Source organism: Cydia pomonella, chromosome 6 (assembly GCF_033807575.1).
Source record: "Cydia pomonella isolate Wapato2018A chromosome 6, ilCydPomo1, whole genome shotgun sequence".
Lineage (NCBI taxonomy): Eukaryota > Metazoa > Arthropoda > Insecta > Lepidoptera > Tortricidae > Cydia > Cydia pomonella.
In genome coordinates, this window is record NC_084708.1 from 19619229 (window position 1) to 19637819 (window position 18591).

Here is an 18591-nt window from a genome sequence, read left to right on the forward strand (position 1 = left end):
TACTTCGTGTAAAGACTATAGGTACAGAATGTTTGACGGAATTTGTTCGCAGCGGGGGACCGAACGGGAGCGACGGACATTCCGTGTACGCGCCCGTGCCTGCCGATATATCTTCTCTTATTGACAAGTGAGTATATTTTATCAAATTTCATATATGGTCTAGATAGACCCTAAAATAATTTTTAAGAAAAAAAACCGAGTTCAATGAAGGAGACCGGTGAAAGAAAGATTATTGTTGATTTTGGATTTCATACAATGAATTAAAAAAATTGTCTTGAAAACCTAATTTGCCTAACAAACATAACGAAGAAGACAAATTGCCAAGCGGGAACTATGCGTCGTTGAAGAGTTCCATTCTGATCATCATCAGCAGTTCCACTTCATCAAATGTCACTTTTTTAAATGTGAATGCTTGATTTGTTGATGAAAATACAAAAATCACTATATGTAAGCCTTTCACATTTGAAGAGTTCCCTCAATTCTTCATAGATCCCATCATTAGAACTGAGTTTTGACAAAAACGGGACCAATCTGTATGCATATATCAATCAAAAAAATAATTTTCAAAATCGGTTCAGAAATGACGGAGTTATGAAGTAAAAAAATACCATTTATAAAAAAATACATACAACCGAATTGAGAACCTCCTCCTTTTGAAATCTTGAAGTCAGTTAAAAAAGAAGGGTAAGGTGTTCAAAATATTTTAAGAACCATCATAATTTTAACAGAACTATTAAGAGCGTGGAAAAATCATTTTAAACTCCAGACTGTGTGTAGTGTACTAACTTACCAAGAAAATACTCATTTTAAGTGACATTCTCAAATTTCAATACGCTTGTGGAAACTAATTTGTGATGAAAAATAAAATATTTTTTTTTAAATATGCAATTCGTCTATAGATAGCAAATTTATTGAAACGGTTCTACTTACCTTTAAGCTAAATATTTGTATTTTTCTAACTTAGCCCCTTACTCGTATTACTTACTTATCTATTTCTTTATTTTCAGATATCAACAAAGAAAAGAACAAGAACGTCGAGAATGCACAATCCACGTTTAACAGTAAAATGACCAATGACTGACTTACAGTGAAAAAAAAAACGACTTTTTATAGCATTTAATTAAGTCTGCGCTGTTTCAAAGCTAAAACGTATTATAGGATTATTCCCTATTTTTAATAAAACACTATGACATATATAAGCTATCAGAAAGAGAGAAAAAATATCACAGAATGGCAGACCTGCCTAAAGAATCGAAACGAACGCTTATATTTTTCCTAATTTAATTTATGGTGAAGAACAATCCGATCAAATGATTGGTCCGTCCAACTTTCAGACGCCGTTCGATCGAGAATACTGAATTACCTATTTCGCTCGTCCGATAAAAAACTTCAAATAAGATTCTACAAAAATAAGAGTCCGAAAAAAGAGACTAATGCAATTGTATGAATAGATATCATCGACGTTTGGACGTGTGATGTGCATTCTTTATACATTTCGTATTGTCTTTGCCTGGATTTAAATAATTTTGGACGCTAGCATTAAAATACTACACACTAAGATTTAATATCTTTTACAAATTTTATTTTGTAGTTCTGTTCAATGTTATATAAGCGGTCAAAGTATTTCTAGTCTACGATACTTCTAAAGAGTTAATTCTTCCAGGTACTTATTAATATTTAAAAATTATTTGTACACATTTAAACTTTAATCCTATTCATACTTACTTCGACTATATTGTAATTAATTATGAGACCACTACAGAATGTAATAAAATAAAGACCTAAATGTTAAATATAAACTTTAGCCTAATCAGAACGGATAGCATCACGTGATATCGATGTCAGTGTTAGCAAAATCTAATATTTTTTAAATATGGTAATACATAATGCTAATTTTTTATTGGCTGAAGTGGAGTAATTATTAAACAAGATAAACCTACGTAGGTATTTTGGGATATTTAAAAGGTTTTGCTATTTCCCCACTCCTAAGACGATACTCGTAGAGTACCATTACACCCGATTGTAGTGCGGTATATGTCTCCAAGAACTAAAACGTAATTCTAACCGTTCTGTGTAGTTTATAATAATGGGCTAATCTAGTTGTGATGCGAACTCGCTACAGCAAATACCCCATAACTGTTAACGTTTATTGTTGCAGCATTTATTCGATACCGTGTTCTAAATAACAATGTTATAATATGATAATTTAGCTGCTCTTGTGTTGACGTGTGCTATAAGTAGGAACGTTTTCTTACTTAACGAATTCACAATGCATAATATTGTAGCCTCAAACAAAAAATAAAATATAGCGCACTCTAAAAAAAATCGCAACAACATTTCATACATGTATAAGTGGAAAATGTTCCCATTAATGGCCGAAATGGAAAATCACCAGAGTTGACCAGAGTGGCGTTTAGATTTTTATTAGTATGTAAGACTGTACAGTTAGAAGTAATGTTTACGTAATTGGTTTGCTGATGAGTAGCAGATACTATCAACAGGGATGTAATAAAGCTTAAGATTACGGAATACTCACATTTTCTTCATGTTACAGCACCTTGTTGTTTACGGCCCCTAGAGAGTCGTGATGCTTGCAAAGCAAATAATGATGCAAAAAATAATTATAAAATGTAATGGTTCACTGTCTAAGATCAAGAGAATTAATAATGATAACGCTTTCCTTGTTTTCGTAACTAACTCAGCTACCCAAAGAGTTTCTTAGCCTCCGAAACGAGTGCACGCCAATATTCCCGATTTTGCGCCCGTTCCTGCCGAGTAACGGTTGCTGCGGTTGTATCTGACGCAGATCCGCTTCCACACTGTCTCCCCAGCGGTATATGGGCCGTCTCTCCGGGCGGCCACCAATCGGTCTTCCTAAGTACACGGTCTTGGCAGCCCGATCCTTTCCCATTCTTAATACTTAATTGTTGACCGAACTAGCGAAGTCTGTGGGAGTTCGATTCGCCGATAATATTGGGTTTTAATGGTTTGTTATGCAGCCAAAGAAGTTTTGATAGTGTTTGCTACTTTTAAAAGGTTCGCGTCATCAAATGTCGCGTAGTGATTTGTGAATATTTGGCCTCTTCAAAGTTGTCAGACGTTGTTTTGTTGTTTGTAAATCGTAGTTTTGTACGAGATTACATTTACAAGATTAGACACTTAAGGTTGAAAGGAAAAGGCCCATGATAATATAGTTGATTTCAAACTAATTGACAAAGCTGTTTACTTATTGAATTGCTCTTTCCTAAAGGTGATTGAAATCTGCTATAGAATTGTGATATTTTTAATTTATAGCCAAATAGTCACTGTCTGTTTTTTTCTATCAACACGATAGTTAGAAACGGGTGCTGTTTGTGTATAAATTGACATGCTACCTTTAAAATGTTTCATGTGCATTTGAGACTGTTTTGACTGATAGCATGTTTCACATAGCTTGGGTACGATGACAGCTATCATCTCCATACTTAAACGCAAAATATGTATTGAGCTGACAGCTGTCACCGTACCGAAGCTATATGAAAAAAAAACTATAAAGTGTACTGCTAAGCTGCTAAAGTAACGCCAACGATCGACGTGGTCAAATAATGAACTTTCGTAGGACGAGATCTTCGTACTATTTGGCAATTTTGGCACTGTCAAATAAGCAATATGTCCCACACCCAGTAGGGCGGCACCACAGTCACATACGATTTACTTAGTAATGAATACATATTAAAATACGCTAAATTGAGTTCAGCTCTTTACATTACTCGGGCTATTTAGTATTGAATACAACATAAAAATTATATAGGTAATAAATGCACATAAAATGTTTGTATCGGAAGATAAGTTAATTATATAATTAATAATTGTAACGATAAGTTATTGTAAACGGCTGTTCCAAACTGCAAAAGATACATATCATTATAATAGACTGCCAATATTTAAGTGATTCGTAATTCTTTTACTTATTGTTGATTAATATAGTCAAATAGCTATTAATTATACACTATTGTATAAAAATCTTTCTATATACATGTTGTGTAATATTAAAATTAAAAATATAATTAGTACTTATGATGAAAGGAAATAAAGATGTGTGTTGTGGTATTTGGCGTTTAATTATTATACATCTATAGGAACATGCTGATGGCCAAGTGTTTCATCCGCAAAAAGTGAAACATATAAACGATAAACTCCTTCTGAAGATAGTTCACATAGACACTTCTTGAACCCTTTTCTTATGATACCTACTTATTTCCTGAATTTTGCATCGCTTTCTACGGGACGGAAATGAGTTAAAGCAGGCCTAATTATGCTACGCAATCTTCAGGCCCGAGCTCCAGAAACAGGGAGTTCAGCTGCCGTAGCACGGTCGCATTTATATCGCCTGTCATCATGCCTGTCACGTTCTAACAAGTATGTAAGTGTGAAAGTGACGGGCATAGTGACAGGCGATAAAAATGAAACCGTACTTATAGGGAGCGTGCATGAACTATAGGAGGCAGCACCAGGAGCCGTCAGATTTTTGGCGCGAGGCGTAAATGTGATGTTTATTGTTCCGATGTAGCCCACAAGGTGGCAGAACCTAGTATGCACAAGAAAACACGTGACGTGTAAATGTGCATGTTTATGGTTCCGATTCAGGCCACAAGATGGCAGACCCTCCAACGCGCACGGTCCCTATACTATGTAAAAATACTTTTGTAAGTTGTATATCTACGGCTGTTGTTGTCCTGAATTGGCTACGTGCGAAGTGCATGGGGTATCGTAAAGTGATCGCAGCATTAACAAAGGTTAATGTCTTTAATCGTATAAATTATATGAACGAAATGGAATTTTTAATTTACAATAACTCCTAAAATATTCATTTAAATTGTATGGAGTGAGGTACCATTGTAATCTGTATGAAATGTTATTAATAGGTATAACTAACTTATTTAGTTCGATAAAGATTAATACTGTATCCATGTACAGTCAGCGTCAAATACTTTGTAGAAGTCAAAGTGGCCAAATAGTTCGGTACACCATACTAAATATATGGTGTACCGAACTATTTGGCTACTTTGGTTGCTACAAAGTATTTGACGCTGACTGTATCTAAATAGCTTTGCAAATACCACATATTATGTGATCTTTTTCTAAAAGTTAAGAATGGGTATAGGTAATGCTTTTTCCTTAAAAGATAGACATACTCCATCACGAACTTCTTTGTAGACCAATGAAAGAGAGACCCCTACCATACATTGTGTTGGTATAGCTCATACGGATTAGACAGCGTTTTCGATTAAAGCTCCTAGACAGCGTGATTTTTTCCGACATCGTTAGCAAACATCGTCATATTTCAACCAATTTTACATATATATAAAAAAAACAACAAATTAAACACCTAATCCTTCTTCAAGAATCGTTCTATCGATAGGTTAAAACCGAATGAAAATCTGTTTAGTAGTTTTTGAGTCTGGGGGACGTTTTATAAAATGTAGTGATTAGGTGGCGTAACAGTCGTGCACGTAGCGATATCCACTGCAGGACCGAGGCAGCGATATTTGATATTTATATTAGTGCATGGAGATTATACTATCATAGGACATGATAGCACGACCTATTTATAAGACTTCTATTTATAGGACTACTTATTTATATATTTTGGAATATTATACAGGGTTTGCCATAATTATAATAGATTAATAATATGTATATAGCTTGGCCAGGGACTGTCTCAATCTGTCTCATTTCAAATATAGAGACAATCTTACTGTATTTGTCTTACGCTAGTACTCTAGCACCCAAACATAGGGATGAGTATAGTTTTTTTTCTTATATACTCACCAATTGGGGGGGTTTTTTTTGAAATAGAAATCTTTATTGCGAAACCATGGTACATAATAGTTGTTATATTAGAGTGTGAAAACACATGGCACCCTGTTAGGGCATTGCAAATAATCTTACATCTAGGTATTCTAGTTTCTGAACGGTAGGACTAGTATATATCATGTAATGTTCTTAATTAAATATAAACAACATTGTCTAAACTTATTTACTAGACATTAGCTGCATATTATATTTGTTTCCCTATTTCCCATGTTTTTACGAACGATATATTGATCTTGTGATATTATCGGTACCTATAATAGGTTTAACTTACTTATATACTTATAGCCAGGTGAAGCCTAGGTAGTTACGGGAAACAAACGATAGCGCCATCTAAAATGTATTCGGAGACATCTAGCGGTTACCGGCGTTAGCGTAACATCACGAACTGTAGCGACCTTGTAACGCAGACAGTGCTGCTATTAGTTCCATCTGTGGCGAACAGTGATGTTACACTATAGGTAAAAATAAATACTCTCTGAGAATCTTCTATTTTGTAATGTTATAACTAACTCTAGGTTTGGAAATAGTACTTTGGAGCTGAGTTTATCAGAAATTCAAAGCCTGAATTTTGATGGTTACGGAATAAATTCAGACATTGTCTATGGTACATGTTTTATTTTTAAGGAAAAATCTTTATGGTCACGCAATGAATCCAGAGGGCCTACCGCGAACAACAAAGATTGCTATAGTTAGTTTTTTTACATAAGGAAGATGGTAAGCGATCGTGACGTGTCTTGTGATTAAAATAACATTTAAAAAGTAAGAAAAGCGATGGTAGCCTAGTAGCCTACTAGTAAGAGCGTGTCTTTCAATCCGGACTAATCCCAATAAAGCCTAGTTTCCCCTAAAGGAAATAGGAAATTAGGGTTGGAAGGTCGCTTTCGTAAATAATAGTGCTTACGCCAATTGTTGGGATTAGTGACTATAGATGACCGTTAACCATTACAAATTGAACCGTAAAGCATAACGGACGGTTACAGTTTACGTTTCAATTTGTTATGGTTAATGGTCAATTGCATTAACGTTTCGGCTGTGCACTGCCCATGAGCCGTGCACCGTGGCAATAAGCTGGGACAAATGCTAGCAAGAAGAATTTTGCAAAATAAGTCACAGCAAATAATGTAACAATTATAAATCATATAAATATATTATAGGACTTTCTTACACAGATTGACTAAGTCCCAAGTTCATAGGCAGGATAACTACCCACTAGGCCAGGAACAGACCGGTCGTCGAGTTATTACGATTAGGTATTTACATTATTTTGCTTTCATAAGTAATATAATAGTAGATTGTTAAGGGCGGTAAACAAGAATTTACGAACAAGTATTTAATTAAGGCCGAAGCCGAAAGCCAGGGCTTAGAGTGCGTAATTCTTGTACCGCCCGGGCGGCGCGCCCGAGGCACACACAATGTTTTTCATCACACTTGTAAGTAAAAAACTAAATTTTAAGCGAAATAATTCTTAAATACTACTGACATCTCAATTATGGAAGGTAGAGTTAAGGAATAGAATCTCTATATACCAAAAAGTGTCCGACAAAAAACCATAAATAGGTGGCCCTACAATACCTAGAATACTTGAAAAAAATCTAATCATAGACAGCGCAGCAGCGCACTTCACTCCGCCAATCACGCCTAGGTTCTTAGCTACTCTAGTGCTACTCTGGAGAGATTTGGAACTATTACAGACAGCTGGACACTTTTGCAACAGTTCTGCCTATGGAGATTCTATTCCTTGCCTCTACCTTCCATGAACTCAATGTTAAATACGGTGAAATTTCAAACATTCGGCCGCCATATTATCATTTCTGAGAGGTTAGGCATCGAAGGCAAAGATTCAGCCACGGTTGAAAATTGTGTAAAAAATATTTTAAGCGGCTATTAAATTAATCAAATTAAATATTTGGTTTCCAACTGAACGAAACATGGTCTCAAACTGAATCTGAAAATTCCTGACTCAAGGTTTGCCAAAGAGCAATGGAACGCAGCATACTGGGTGTTCGCAGAAGCGACAGAGTTAGAAACACCGAACTGCGTTCCGAACTCGTTACGGATGTGGGCATAAAAGCCGCCAAGCTAAAGTGGGGCTGGGCAAGGCACGCCTGCCGAATGCACCCGGAGCGCTGAACCAAACTAGCCGCAGACTGGGAACCACAGGATGGATCTCGGGGCAGTGGAAAACCAAAACGGAGATGGCGGGACGACCTTGATGCATTTTGTAAAGAGTGGAGGGAGTGTGCATTGGATAGGACCAAATGGCGAAAAAGAGGGGAGGCCTATGCCTAACAGTGGAAAACTCTTCCGGGCTAAAAAAACTATTAGTAGGGCATAATATATTTCATTCCATCACAGTATGCTGGCATACAATAACACCGTTTACAAGCAAGTGTGATGAAAACTAATTTTTAAAAAGCATTTTCAATAAAAAGACACATCATGATTGCTTAGTTTTTTTTAATGTTAAGGCATCTTTCTCTTTTACTCCAATTGAAGCGTAATTAGAGTGACAGAAAGATGCCCGCAATTCGCGAACTTCGGTGTTCTTCGGTAGACCCTCAGATATTCTGTGATAGAGATTTTTCCGTTCAGTTCAATTTATTTTTATTAGGAGTAATTCGCAAATCTCTGCGTAGAGGGCGCCACTACCACATTCTTCGTTATCTGACTCTCTACCACTCTTGCATATTCGAGCGATAAAGAGGCCAGATAACGAAATTTAGATTTTCGTTTTTCGCGGTAGGCCTCTGTAAACAAACTTTGATGCATCAATGTCATAGTAAAAACTTCTCAAAAAACTGTTTAAGGCTTAGTATGGTATAAGTTACTCTATAGTTTATGTAATATGATAGTGCTGCTCTCTGATGGCAGAATATTGCAGCAATACTACCTATTGCTGATTAAATTCAGCTCGTGCGTAGGGCTCCTCAAACATCGACTGAAATGCTACTACTCGCTTACAGATGGCGCTAGTAGTAATGTCTTATTCTGGAGCTTACGTTACAATTAATCACGATTTCGCTTTGCCGTGAAATAAATGACATGCAATTATTGGTAAGGTTTGTTCTAATCGCCAAAGGCATTGGAGCAAACAGAAAAAAAATAACTATACTGAAATACACCCAACTTGTCAGTAGAATTCTTTTTGCTTGTAACTCTCGTAAGGCTCCGTCCTTAGTGTCAATGCCAAAAAACCGCTTCGTATTTATGCGAGCCAGGCGAGGGGCGAGCCGACCCACATACGCTTTAAACTTATACGTACATACATCACATTTTCAGCCAGTGAAAACCATCGCTGATTTCAGCCTTGTTAGAGGGCCTACCGCCAACATCGAAAATTCGGAAATCGTTATCTACTTCTCTATCGCTCAAATACCTATTTAAGAGCCCTTAATTTTTGACATCAATTGCCCAGTCATCTTAAGCCCAAAAAGAGTAACAGTTCGACCAAGCCAAGTTGGCAACGATTTTGATAGCCCAGCCTGTGCAAGTATTAAGTAAACGTCATAGTTTCATAGACGTTTGACGTTTAAAATAACACTAGCGCTGTCTGGGCTATCAAAATTGCTGCCAACTTATCTTGGTCTGTTGAAGCTTCGAGTTTCGATATCTTCACATATTGTTAATCTTCGCTGCTTTCGCTTCATCTTCATCGATTGAATCTCATAAATCTATGGCTTGACCGCCGCTATAATTTCAAAACAATCCTTTTAAACTCTGAAATTTTCTTATTTGTTCTCCTCTTGCCTGTTTTTATTTCGTCGCGATTAAGTTGCAAATTGCTTTCTGATACCTAAGTGACGTCGATCAGGCTTAGCTTATTCCCGCGATTAGGTAGGTAGATGTAGACTGTGCACTGCAACTTTGTGATCAAGATTTGTTGTTTCTTAATGTTTTTGCTGCATACCTACATTTAGTAGCTGCAAGTGTTTGTGCAGTGTTGTTTGTCAGAGCGTGGCCTAAAACGTGAAGGTTTATTTGTTTTTTAATTACGCTACCTTCAACCTAAGCTTAATTTAACACCAGCATGACGACAAGCTTCCGTAATTTTTTTGCAAATAAGTCATAAGACACAATTGGCCGTTTGTACCTACAAATATATAGTCGGTCAAACAAGTTTGTTAGTAAAAAAAGGCGCAAATTTCAAATTTTCTATGGGACGATAACCCTTGGCGCCTACATTTTTTTAAATGGCGTTTTTCTCTACTGACGGAAATGGTTTGACAGACTATATGATACAGATAGGTAGATTTCGATTTCTTCTCATTTTCCTATTTTTACCTCTCAATCTAATTAGTATTAGTCCGCTCCTAATTGAGATCGCACGCTTGCAAAAAAACTTCTAACAGTAAAACTTTATCTTTCATGTTAAAAGGAAACAATTTGTAGTGCTAATTTTGATGCGTAAGTATTTCGTATGACGTATCTATTTCGTCGACTAGGTGAAACTGTTAGGTCTGTATACCTAGGTACCTATTATTTTTATATTAAGCATTTAAGGCATTTTAGAATTCTATTGGCCTTTGAGTTATAGTTTCACGTAACATCTGTGTTTGAATTTCTTTTTACCTAATGAGTTTTTAAAGACTTTACACATTAGTTCTTGCTTGTAGTCAGGACTGTGGCTACCTACGTTGATTTTTAGTGACGCATAAACCGTATAATAAGAGAAACATATATAACATACCAATACCAACCTACACGTTAAAATTTGGGTTGGTAGAATATTAAAATGCAGTTAAGTACTGCCAGACATCTAAGTGGTGAAGATGGAAATGTTGTCTTCTAGTATACTAACGATTATTGATCATTCGCGAGTGTAACGGCTTGGCTTAAAGTAATGAAAACTTCGTAGTTGTCTTATGTCTTGCGGGCCTTGCCGGCCGAGTTTGATATAAAGAGCCAAGCGAAGCGAGACCATTTATAAACACATGGCCGGCAAATAGTGCCTATTCCGGCCGAAGTATGTATAGTGATTTTCTCAAAGAATACGTGAGAATACATACATAAACCAATAATACCCTATAAGTTCAATGTACGGCACGGCTCGTGACACGCGCTTATGGTAATTTTGCCGACCTAGGCCGGCAAATTTGTACGAAATTCATTGCCGGCGCGCTTGACTTAAGCTCGTGCAACACGACGTTTCGTAGCCCTCTTTTAAGAACGTATAATGACGATATTTCCACGTAAATCTGTGAAAATGGATTTGTTAGGGGATACTCTAAAGTGTTTCCTAGTTGGAAGTGGTTATATGGTGTGCCAAGCGCGTTTAAACAGCCACCAGCCATTATAGATGATCCTAATTAATTCCGTATCAGATTTGATACTTGCTGCCGTTATACTGATGCTTATACCGTTATACCAGCTTCAATCTGCGGCTTCGTCTGCATGTAATTAATACAGGTATACTTAGTCACCTGCAATAATTACATTATATTTAGTCACCTGCAATAATTAACGGGGTTTTGTAACTTTTATTTTATCAACAGTTTATCGATATTCATAATCAAAAACAAATGCAATCCGCCACATGCTTCGTCAAAACACAAATGTAATCCGCACAAGCATCGTCACAAACTTATTATACATTAACACAAAAACAACTTATAATAAATAAATAAATAATGCCGTGCCGTACGTAATAAATTCCGCAACTAGCTTCGTCAAAAACATCTATAAACTAACGCCCGTCCCCACTCTGCAACAAGCCCGACCCAAAAGTTCCCATTATGCCGGCAGCATTCCCCCACTTGTATGGCGATGGAAACCGGCGTTGGCGTTTAAAAGACACACACAAACAAAACAAATGTCCATTCGAACACGTCACAACTACATACAGCTAGGTGACTTACTTAAGTTTTTACCTATAACACCTAGTCACCTTGGAGATCAGAGAATAATTTTACACGATTTTCACAATTAAACTGACACGTTAAATCAAACTTCAACTCATAACAAACTTTTCGTTATTAATTTGAATATACATTATGTGTAACAATACAAAAATTAACTTAAATTAATCTTATTTAAACTCACACACCACTTAATATCACATTTAGAAGAAAAATAAAAAATACCCGCGTATTTACCCGCAGGTAGGTAAATACCCGCGTATTTACCCGCACTTTGGTAAATATTGGGTATTCACCGAGTAAATACCCGATCTTGGGTATTTACCTATCTCTAGTTAGGAGCTACCGATTTGACTTTAATGTATACCCAACTATATGGATAAACCATGAGGCAGGTTTCAGTCAAATCGGGCTAATATGTACCTAGTAGATTCTCGTCTCGTGACTATTATTTTATAAATGCATACTCGACTTACATTAATAATTTTTGATATAAGTTATGGGTTAAAGGGTTTGGAGATTACTTGGCACTTATTGTAAAAGTTGAGACGATCGCTGAGGTGCGTCTATGAATTAATGTTTTGCAAATAAGGATCTAGCCCGCGTTTGGAAGGAAATTCTACTTATCTACCTCTTTTCCCTTCTTTTTATCCTGTTACCCTCTACTGGGGTGGGCTATAGGGACTACTATATTGTACTATTAGACCTAAGCATGTCTGTTTATTTTCCCTACAAGTGTTCCTCTTGCCCTATAGTTTCTATTACCCCACCTAATATTATATGTTTAGAAGAGACTAATATTAAATGGGTCGGAAAGATAATTTAAAAAGAATGACGCAATTATGATCTCTTCTGCATAATCAATCGCGGAGATCGACTTTATTATGCGTGGCGTGAGGGCATGATCCATCACGGCAATCACGGCTAATTATCTGCGCGACATGTTGTCCTTAGATAACTTCAGACACGCCGAGAAAAAGCCTGGGGTCGGAAGAGGATAGAATTTTCGGGCTTCGACTGGGCTTTTATTCGAACTTTGCTCAACGCCACAAACGCATCATTCCTCTTTACAAGATAAAATATGTTTGATTTTTTGCTACCTACTTTATAAATTCATAGATATAATACTATATATATAATATATATAATGGCAAACAAACCTTAATGGACGTGGCACCAATAATGAAACGTAAACTACAAATAAAATCCTGTGAAATAAGTATTTAAAGCCTGATAGCTGTAATATAGGATCACGCGCCATATCGCAAAACTGAACTGTCGCCCTATTCATGAGAATAACAGCGCCCTCTTGACAATGATTATATATATTTCTGGTCGGGCTTTAACAACAGTTTTTAAACATTGCCAACATTTTACCATAAACAAGTCCTGCTCAGAGTGAGAGCTGAAAGTTTGACGATTTAATTCTTTTCGGTCTGTTCTAAAAGAAGTGGCGTCTTGTTGTCCATGATTGCTGAAATGTGTCAGTCAGAATGTCAGTAAAAAAGGCGCGAATTTCAAATTTTCTATGGGACGATAAGGCCTAATTTTTTTTTTATTTGCCGCTTTTTTACTGACGGAAATGGTTTGACAGAATTTATGTTAAAGCCAATTGCAGTATCTTAAACATCCCTCTTATTCATAAACGTGTACTAAAGTTACGAAGCCGCTAATAATCGTTTGTCCCTTTTCATCATACCAATACGTCGGAAAGGTACAAACGATTATTATCGGCTTCGTAACTTTAGTACACGTTTATGAATAAAGGTGAAAGACGATATTTAAGTTTTAACGCGCAATACGGTAGAAATTTTAAGGTATCAAATATAATCCAAATTTTCTTTTAAACTTTCCAGGATTGGTGCCGTTACTATACCTAAAATAATGTTTTTTTCATATTTAAAAGTATAAGTGAGTATTAGTATTATGACATATACTTATATGTATTTTAATTTAAACAGTCGTGAGTGTGATTAACTTAAAGCTAATTTTACGGTTTTCACACTTTTGCTGTTCATTAGTTTTCATACTTACATATAACTTTTTGAGAAATATTATTTTGATAAGCTACACATGTTTTATATGACTACAATGTTCGATGCCATAATTTTATTTAAGTTTTCACAATCTAATAAAGTTACAACATAGTTAAATAGGTTTTAGAAACCCGCCCCCAAAAAGCCGCACCCCTACACTCAAAGTGATGCTGTAATTTTGTGTCAAAAATTGTTATACAAATAAAATAGAGCGAGTAGAACTTTTGTACGTAAAACATCCATGTCCCTTAAACCTCCGTAGACTGTTCAACCATTTTGCGGCAATTGACTTGATATAACATCAGTACATTTTGTACCCAACACGCCACGACTTCATATCAAGTCGGGGTTTTGGTCAGGTTTATATACGTGCAATCTTTCGTACTTCATTGACGTGGCGGCGAAATTTTATGTCAATTTTCGCATTTTGCAAAATTTCCAAAAATTAAATCGACACAATTTTTATTTCATCATTCAATCTAGTCACAAAATTTCACGAGAATCGGTTAAGAATTGCGACCTGTATAGGAGAACATCCAGACATACGAAAGCAAAATGCACGAGTTAAAACGTAGACCTTCGTAAACGCTTCGGTCAAAGAAGTAATCGCTCTCCAAATCAGAATCATCGGAGACTACTTGATTTTCTTTAGCTAGTGGGCTGTACGATACAAATGGCGAGGCTAATGTAGCGAGCAATTGGTACTCGCAAAGGTTGGCGATGAGATATTGTCGTCTTTGTACAAAGTGCCTTACTGTACGGAGCTAGTCTCATCATAGGCAAACAGAAAAATGTCCCTATGTACCAAAATTACATGATATGGAATAGCATAACTATAAAAGCATGCTTTAGGTAATTAAATAAACATAAAAAAAAGTTTTTGCCAAAAATATCAATTTTTGTACAAGTTTTTATGATTTTATCGCTGAATGGTTTATTTTCTTACCACAGGTAACTAATAATCATCGAGACAATTCTAAAATAATTAATAGGTTGCGATGTCAAGTTGTGTTGTTGTTATTAGGTTACTATGGTCTCCATCATTAGATCAGCTCGATGGCACCATAATATTGCAAACTTATTGACATTGTAATATTATGGTACCATCGAGCTGGTCTTATGTATATACATTTTCAGCTCAATCGGAAATCAGGAAGTGGGTGAAATTTAGCTTTTAAGATTTGACCCACATTAACAAAATAACTAAATAATAAGGTCAGTTAAATAAAAGCTTGTAATGGGGCGCAGCCATCCTATCAAATAACAGAAGAAATAACCATAATTTTCAAAATTAAGTACGACTAATTCAGCCTGTTGTCACTTTGCCAAATTGAAACCTCTACTGTTACAAGTGTAACTAGCTACATAAATAAAGGTGTAATATTGACACCCATGTATAACATCAACAAATATAACAAAACTAACAAAAACGTACACACTCTAATTCATCAAGCGGTTTAGGCTTCAGGAGTCGGCCTAAAGAAACAGACAGTTTATCGGCATTTGCGGTAACATTTTGATACATTACTCCGGACCGGCCTAAACCGGCAATGTTGTACGAAAATCCATTGCCGGCGTGCCTCGATTTAGCGCGCTAAATATGATATTTTACAAATTATTATTACAAATGCAAAGACAATATTTCCAGGCATGTTTGAGTAATAGTGATATAATTGTATTTAGAAATACTGCACATTTATGCAAATGTTACAGTTGCAATACATATACCCATGTAGTGTCGGCTAATATTACCGAACCAAATTGCGGTTTGTGAGGCGCTCCACACAGATTGTACGTACATTATATTGGCCAATCGCGCCACGAAGCCAATATTCTGCTCTTGAGAGGGGAATGAAATTTCAAATTGAATTCTGGAAATTCGAAATATTCTACCGTCCAGCGGCTTACATTTTACACGATATAATAAATGTAAGATAGCCTTTACGAGCTGGTCAACTACCCACATACAAAAATAAATAAATTTTAAAGCTGGTTATACTTACATGCAAAGTATGTCATAAAGCTAGTTATACCTCTACATTTCAATTATTTTAAGTAATACTACTATTCTAAAATGTCCACACCATTCAACACTATGATCTCACAGTTCTAAGTCTTGTTTGTTCCTTTATTAGATGGACTACTGTATGGTGGTAGATATATTTGGATATTTTTGTATTTAAAATTCATTATACACTATATACATATGTATGTAATCCGTTTACATATTTTTTTTCACGAGTAACAATCGTAGTGACCGAAGACAATTTTACTTTTTTTACTTATGGCCAATTCGAGTGTTATTCTGTCAGTGTCAAAGTGACGTTTTTGGTTGTAGAAATGTCACTTTTGACACGGACACGTCGTTATTATATCGAATTGACCTGTTAGTTTGAATATATCTGTTTATTTACTTTTAAAGCTTGATTATTTGCCGCTGTTTGATTTAATTTTTCTTTAATTTACAGAATATGAATAAAATTGTTACATGGTAACATGGAACTGATCTTGTTGCAGCCGGAATCCTCCGAGGACTACTTAATTGATTCACAATGCCCTCCCATCCCCTAAGAGGGTAAAAAAGGGTAAAGAGTATCGGGAATGAAATTTGAATTTTTCTTGAAGTGAAGAATTTGTAACTTCGTAGATAACACAAGATTAGAAAACAAGCAAAGCAATTTCAGCTTTTATGATAATTCATCGAGGGGTTAAAAGGAGGGGTTGTAAGTTTGTATCGGGTACGAAAACTGTTTTAAGTGAGAGACTTGAAATTTCTAGAAAATCATTTAGAAAACAAGAAAAAACATTTTATCGTTATTGTACTTCGTAAAAAGGCATTATTGGAATATAAGAAAAACAATTTCAGCTGTTGGGAAAATTCTTCTCCTAAGGGTTGAGAACGATTACACTGACAACGAATACGATGTAATAAACAAATGTTTTAAAATTAAGAACAAATTATTGCTACCTTTTGCTGCAGAATGTTCTATGCTCATATATACTATAATATAACAACCAACATACTAATCAACGCATTCAAAGTCTACTCGCAATAGAAACCTATTTTACCCACCGTGGGACTAGATAGATTTGATCTGTGTAAGCTTGTTTCATAATATTTGTTTTTATTTATTTATTAATCACTGCCAGCGCACGCTACGCTCGTAGCCATAGCGTCTTTTTCGCTTTGTAGCTGAAAACGCCTATGAACAGAGAACTCACCTAGCGCGTGAATGTGGTAAGTAAAAGTAACATAAAACATTTCTTAATTACTTTACATTAAAGTTTTAAAGTACACGCGCAAATTTTATTTGTAAATAAAAAAAAAAACTTCATCTATTCGTTGTAATAATATTTTTTCACCAAGGTGTAAAAATAAATAACTTGTAGTGTGCAGAAAACAGAAGAAGAATTTGGTCGAAACTAATACAACATTTTTTCCTCCTTAAGACTTCAGGAATGCGTGGTTAAAATCTGTCGGGCTTAATTGGCCAACGGTGTATACCCAGATGGGATGGAAAATTGAAATGTCGTTATCTGTCTAAGTATCTATCTATCGCTCGAACATGCGAACGCGAATTTATTGTCGTTTTATCAAGTATCACAAAATGAAGCGCATCAAAACGTTCCAAGCTCCTCGGGCGGAATCGATAGCACGTCCGGAATGTGGGGAATGAAAGCGAGTGGTAATACCGGCCAAATGGACCGCACGTGCCCGTCGAGCGCGCGACAAAGTCGTGCAATGTACGTGTGTCGTGTAATACGGTTGTTTCCTTTAGGTAGATTAAATTGTTTCATAGCGATCATGAAATCTAATGGAATTTACACTAAGAAACGAGATTAAATATGGTTTTGCGATTTCAATTGTTTTAAAATCAATAAAATCTCATTAATAGGAGGAGAAACATTGTGACGTCCTGACGTCACACAAGACAATGTGTTCCCATAGTAACTTCTTAGCGAGATATCCCTTTGACGTTCCATAGAGACTATAAAAAGTGTAGGTTATTTGACTTGTTACTACACTAGCCAGCTTTCTAGCCAGGAGACACATTAGAAACACACACGCACACAGCACACTTCGTCATCATCATCATATCAGCTTTTTATCGCCCACTGCTGAGCATAGGCCTCTCTTCAAGTACGCCACTTATCCCGGTCCTGAGCCAATCTCATCCAGAAAAGACCCGCGATCTTCCGAATGTCGTCCTTACCTTTATTATCTTGTTTTGTCTTAAGTGTCTATTCATTAGAGTCAGACCAAACTAAGTTGGCAGCGATTTCGATAGCCCGGATTTCATAGAAGTTTGACGTTTAAAATAACAATGGCATTGTTCGGGCTGACATAATCGATGCCAACTTATCTTGGTCTGACTTTAGTAATCAACAAAAATTTAATTTCATGAAAGCCTAATAAGAAAAGTAATATCACAAGTCGCTCACCAAAATGAAGAAACTCCCAAAATTCTTGAAAACCTAATTAATACTTTGGGTAACAAAGCGAAAATCACACGATTAATTAATTATCGGGTCTTAGGATTGTGCCTATACGAAAAGTTCGTTAAGTTCGTGTAATTTTTGCCAGAAGATATTAATTAGGCTTCGGAATTTATTTACTCTTTTTTGTTTGCACTTTTTTATAATATTTTTTTATTTCTGGTATGAAATAGCATTATGAAATTAAGATTATTTTTAGTCGAAAAATTATGCATAAAATGTAGCTCTAATGCAGTGGTTTCAAGATAATTATTATGTAGGTATATAAATTACCTGTACATGGTAGCTAATTCCCTTATAATTTAATTCATCAAAAAACAGTGTGCTGTTTTTCAGATATAACTAAA

The 18591-nt window shown here is 35.8% G+C and overlaps 1 protein-coding gene across 5 annotated transcripts in view; it reads left to right on the forward strand.

Annotated features, from left to right (window-relative positions):
- The window catches only part of LOC133519218 (cell adhesion molecule Dscam2), a 245798-nt gene extending 241709 nt beyond the window's left edge, over window positions 1–4089 (forward strand). For 4 of the 5 annotated variants that reach the window (XM_061853212.1, XM_061853211.1, XM_061853208.1 and 1 more), the window contains 2 exons: window positions 53–127; window positions 1008–4089. In XM_061853212.1, coding sequence (XP_061709196.1) covers window positions 53–127; window positions 1008–1059 — 127 coding nt within the window. In that variant the 3' untranslated portion in view covers window positions 1060–4089. The remainder of the gene's footprint in view (window positions 1–52; window positions 128–1007) is intronic. The other variant, XR_009799599.1, reaches the window with a different exon arrangement.
- The last annotated feature ends 14502 nt before the right edge of the window (window positions 4090–18591 follow it).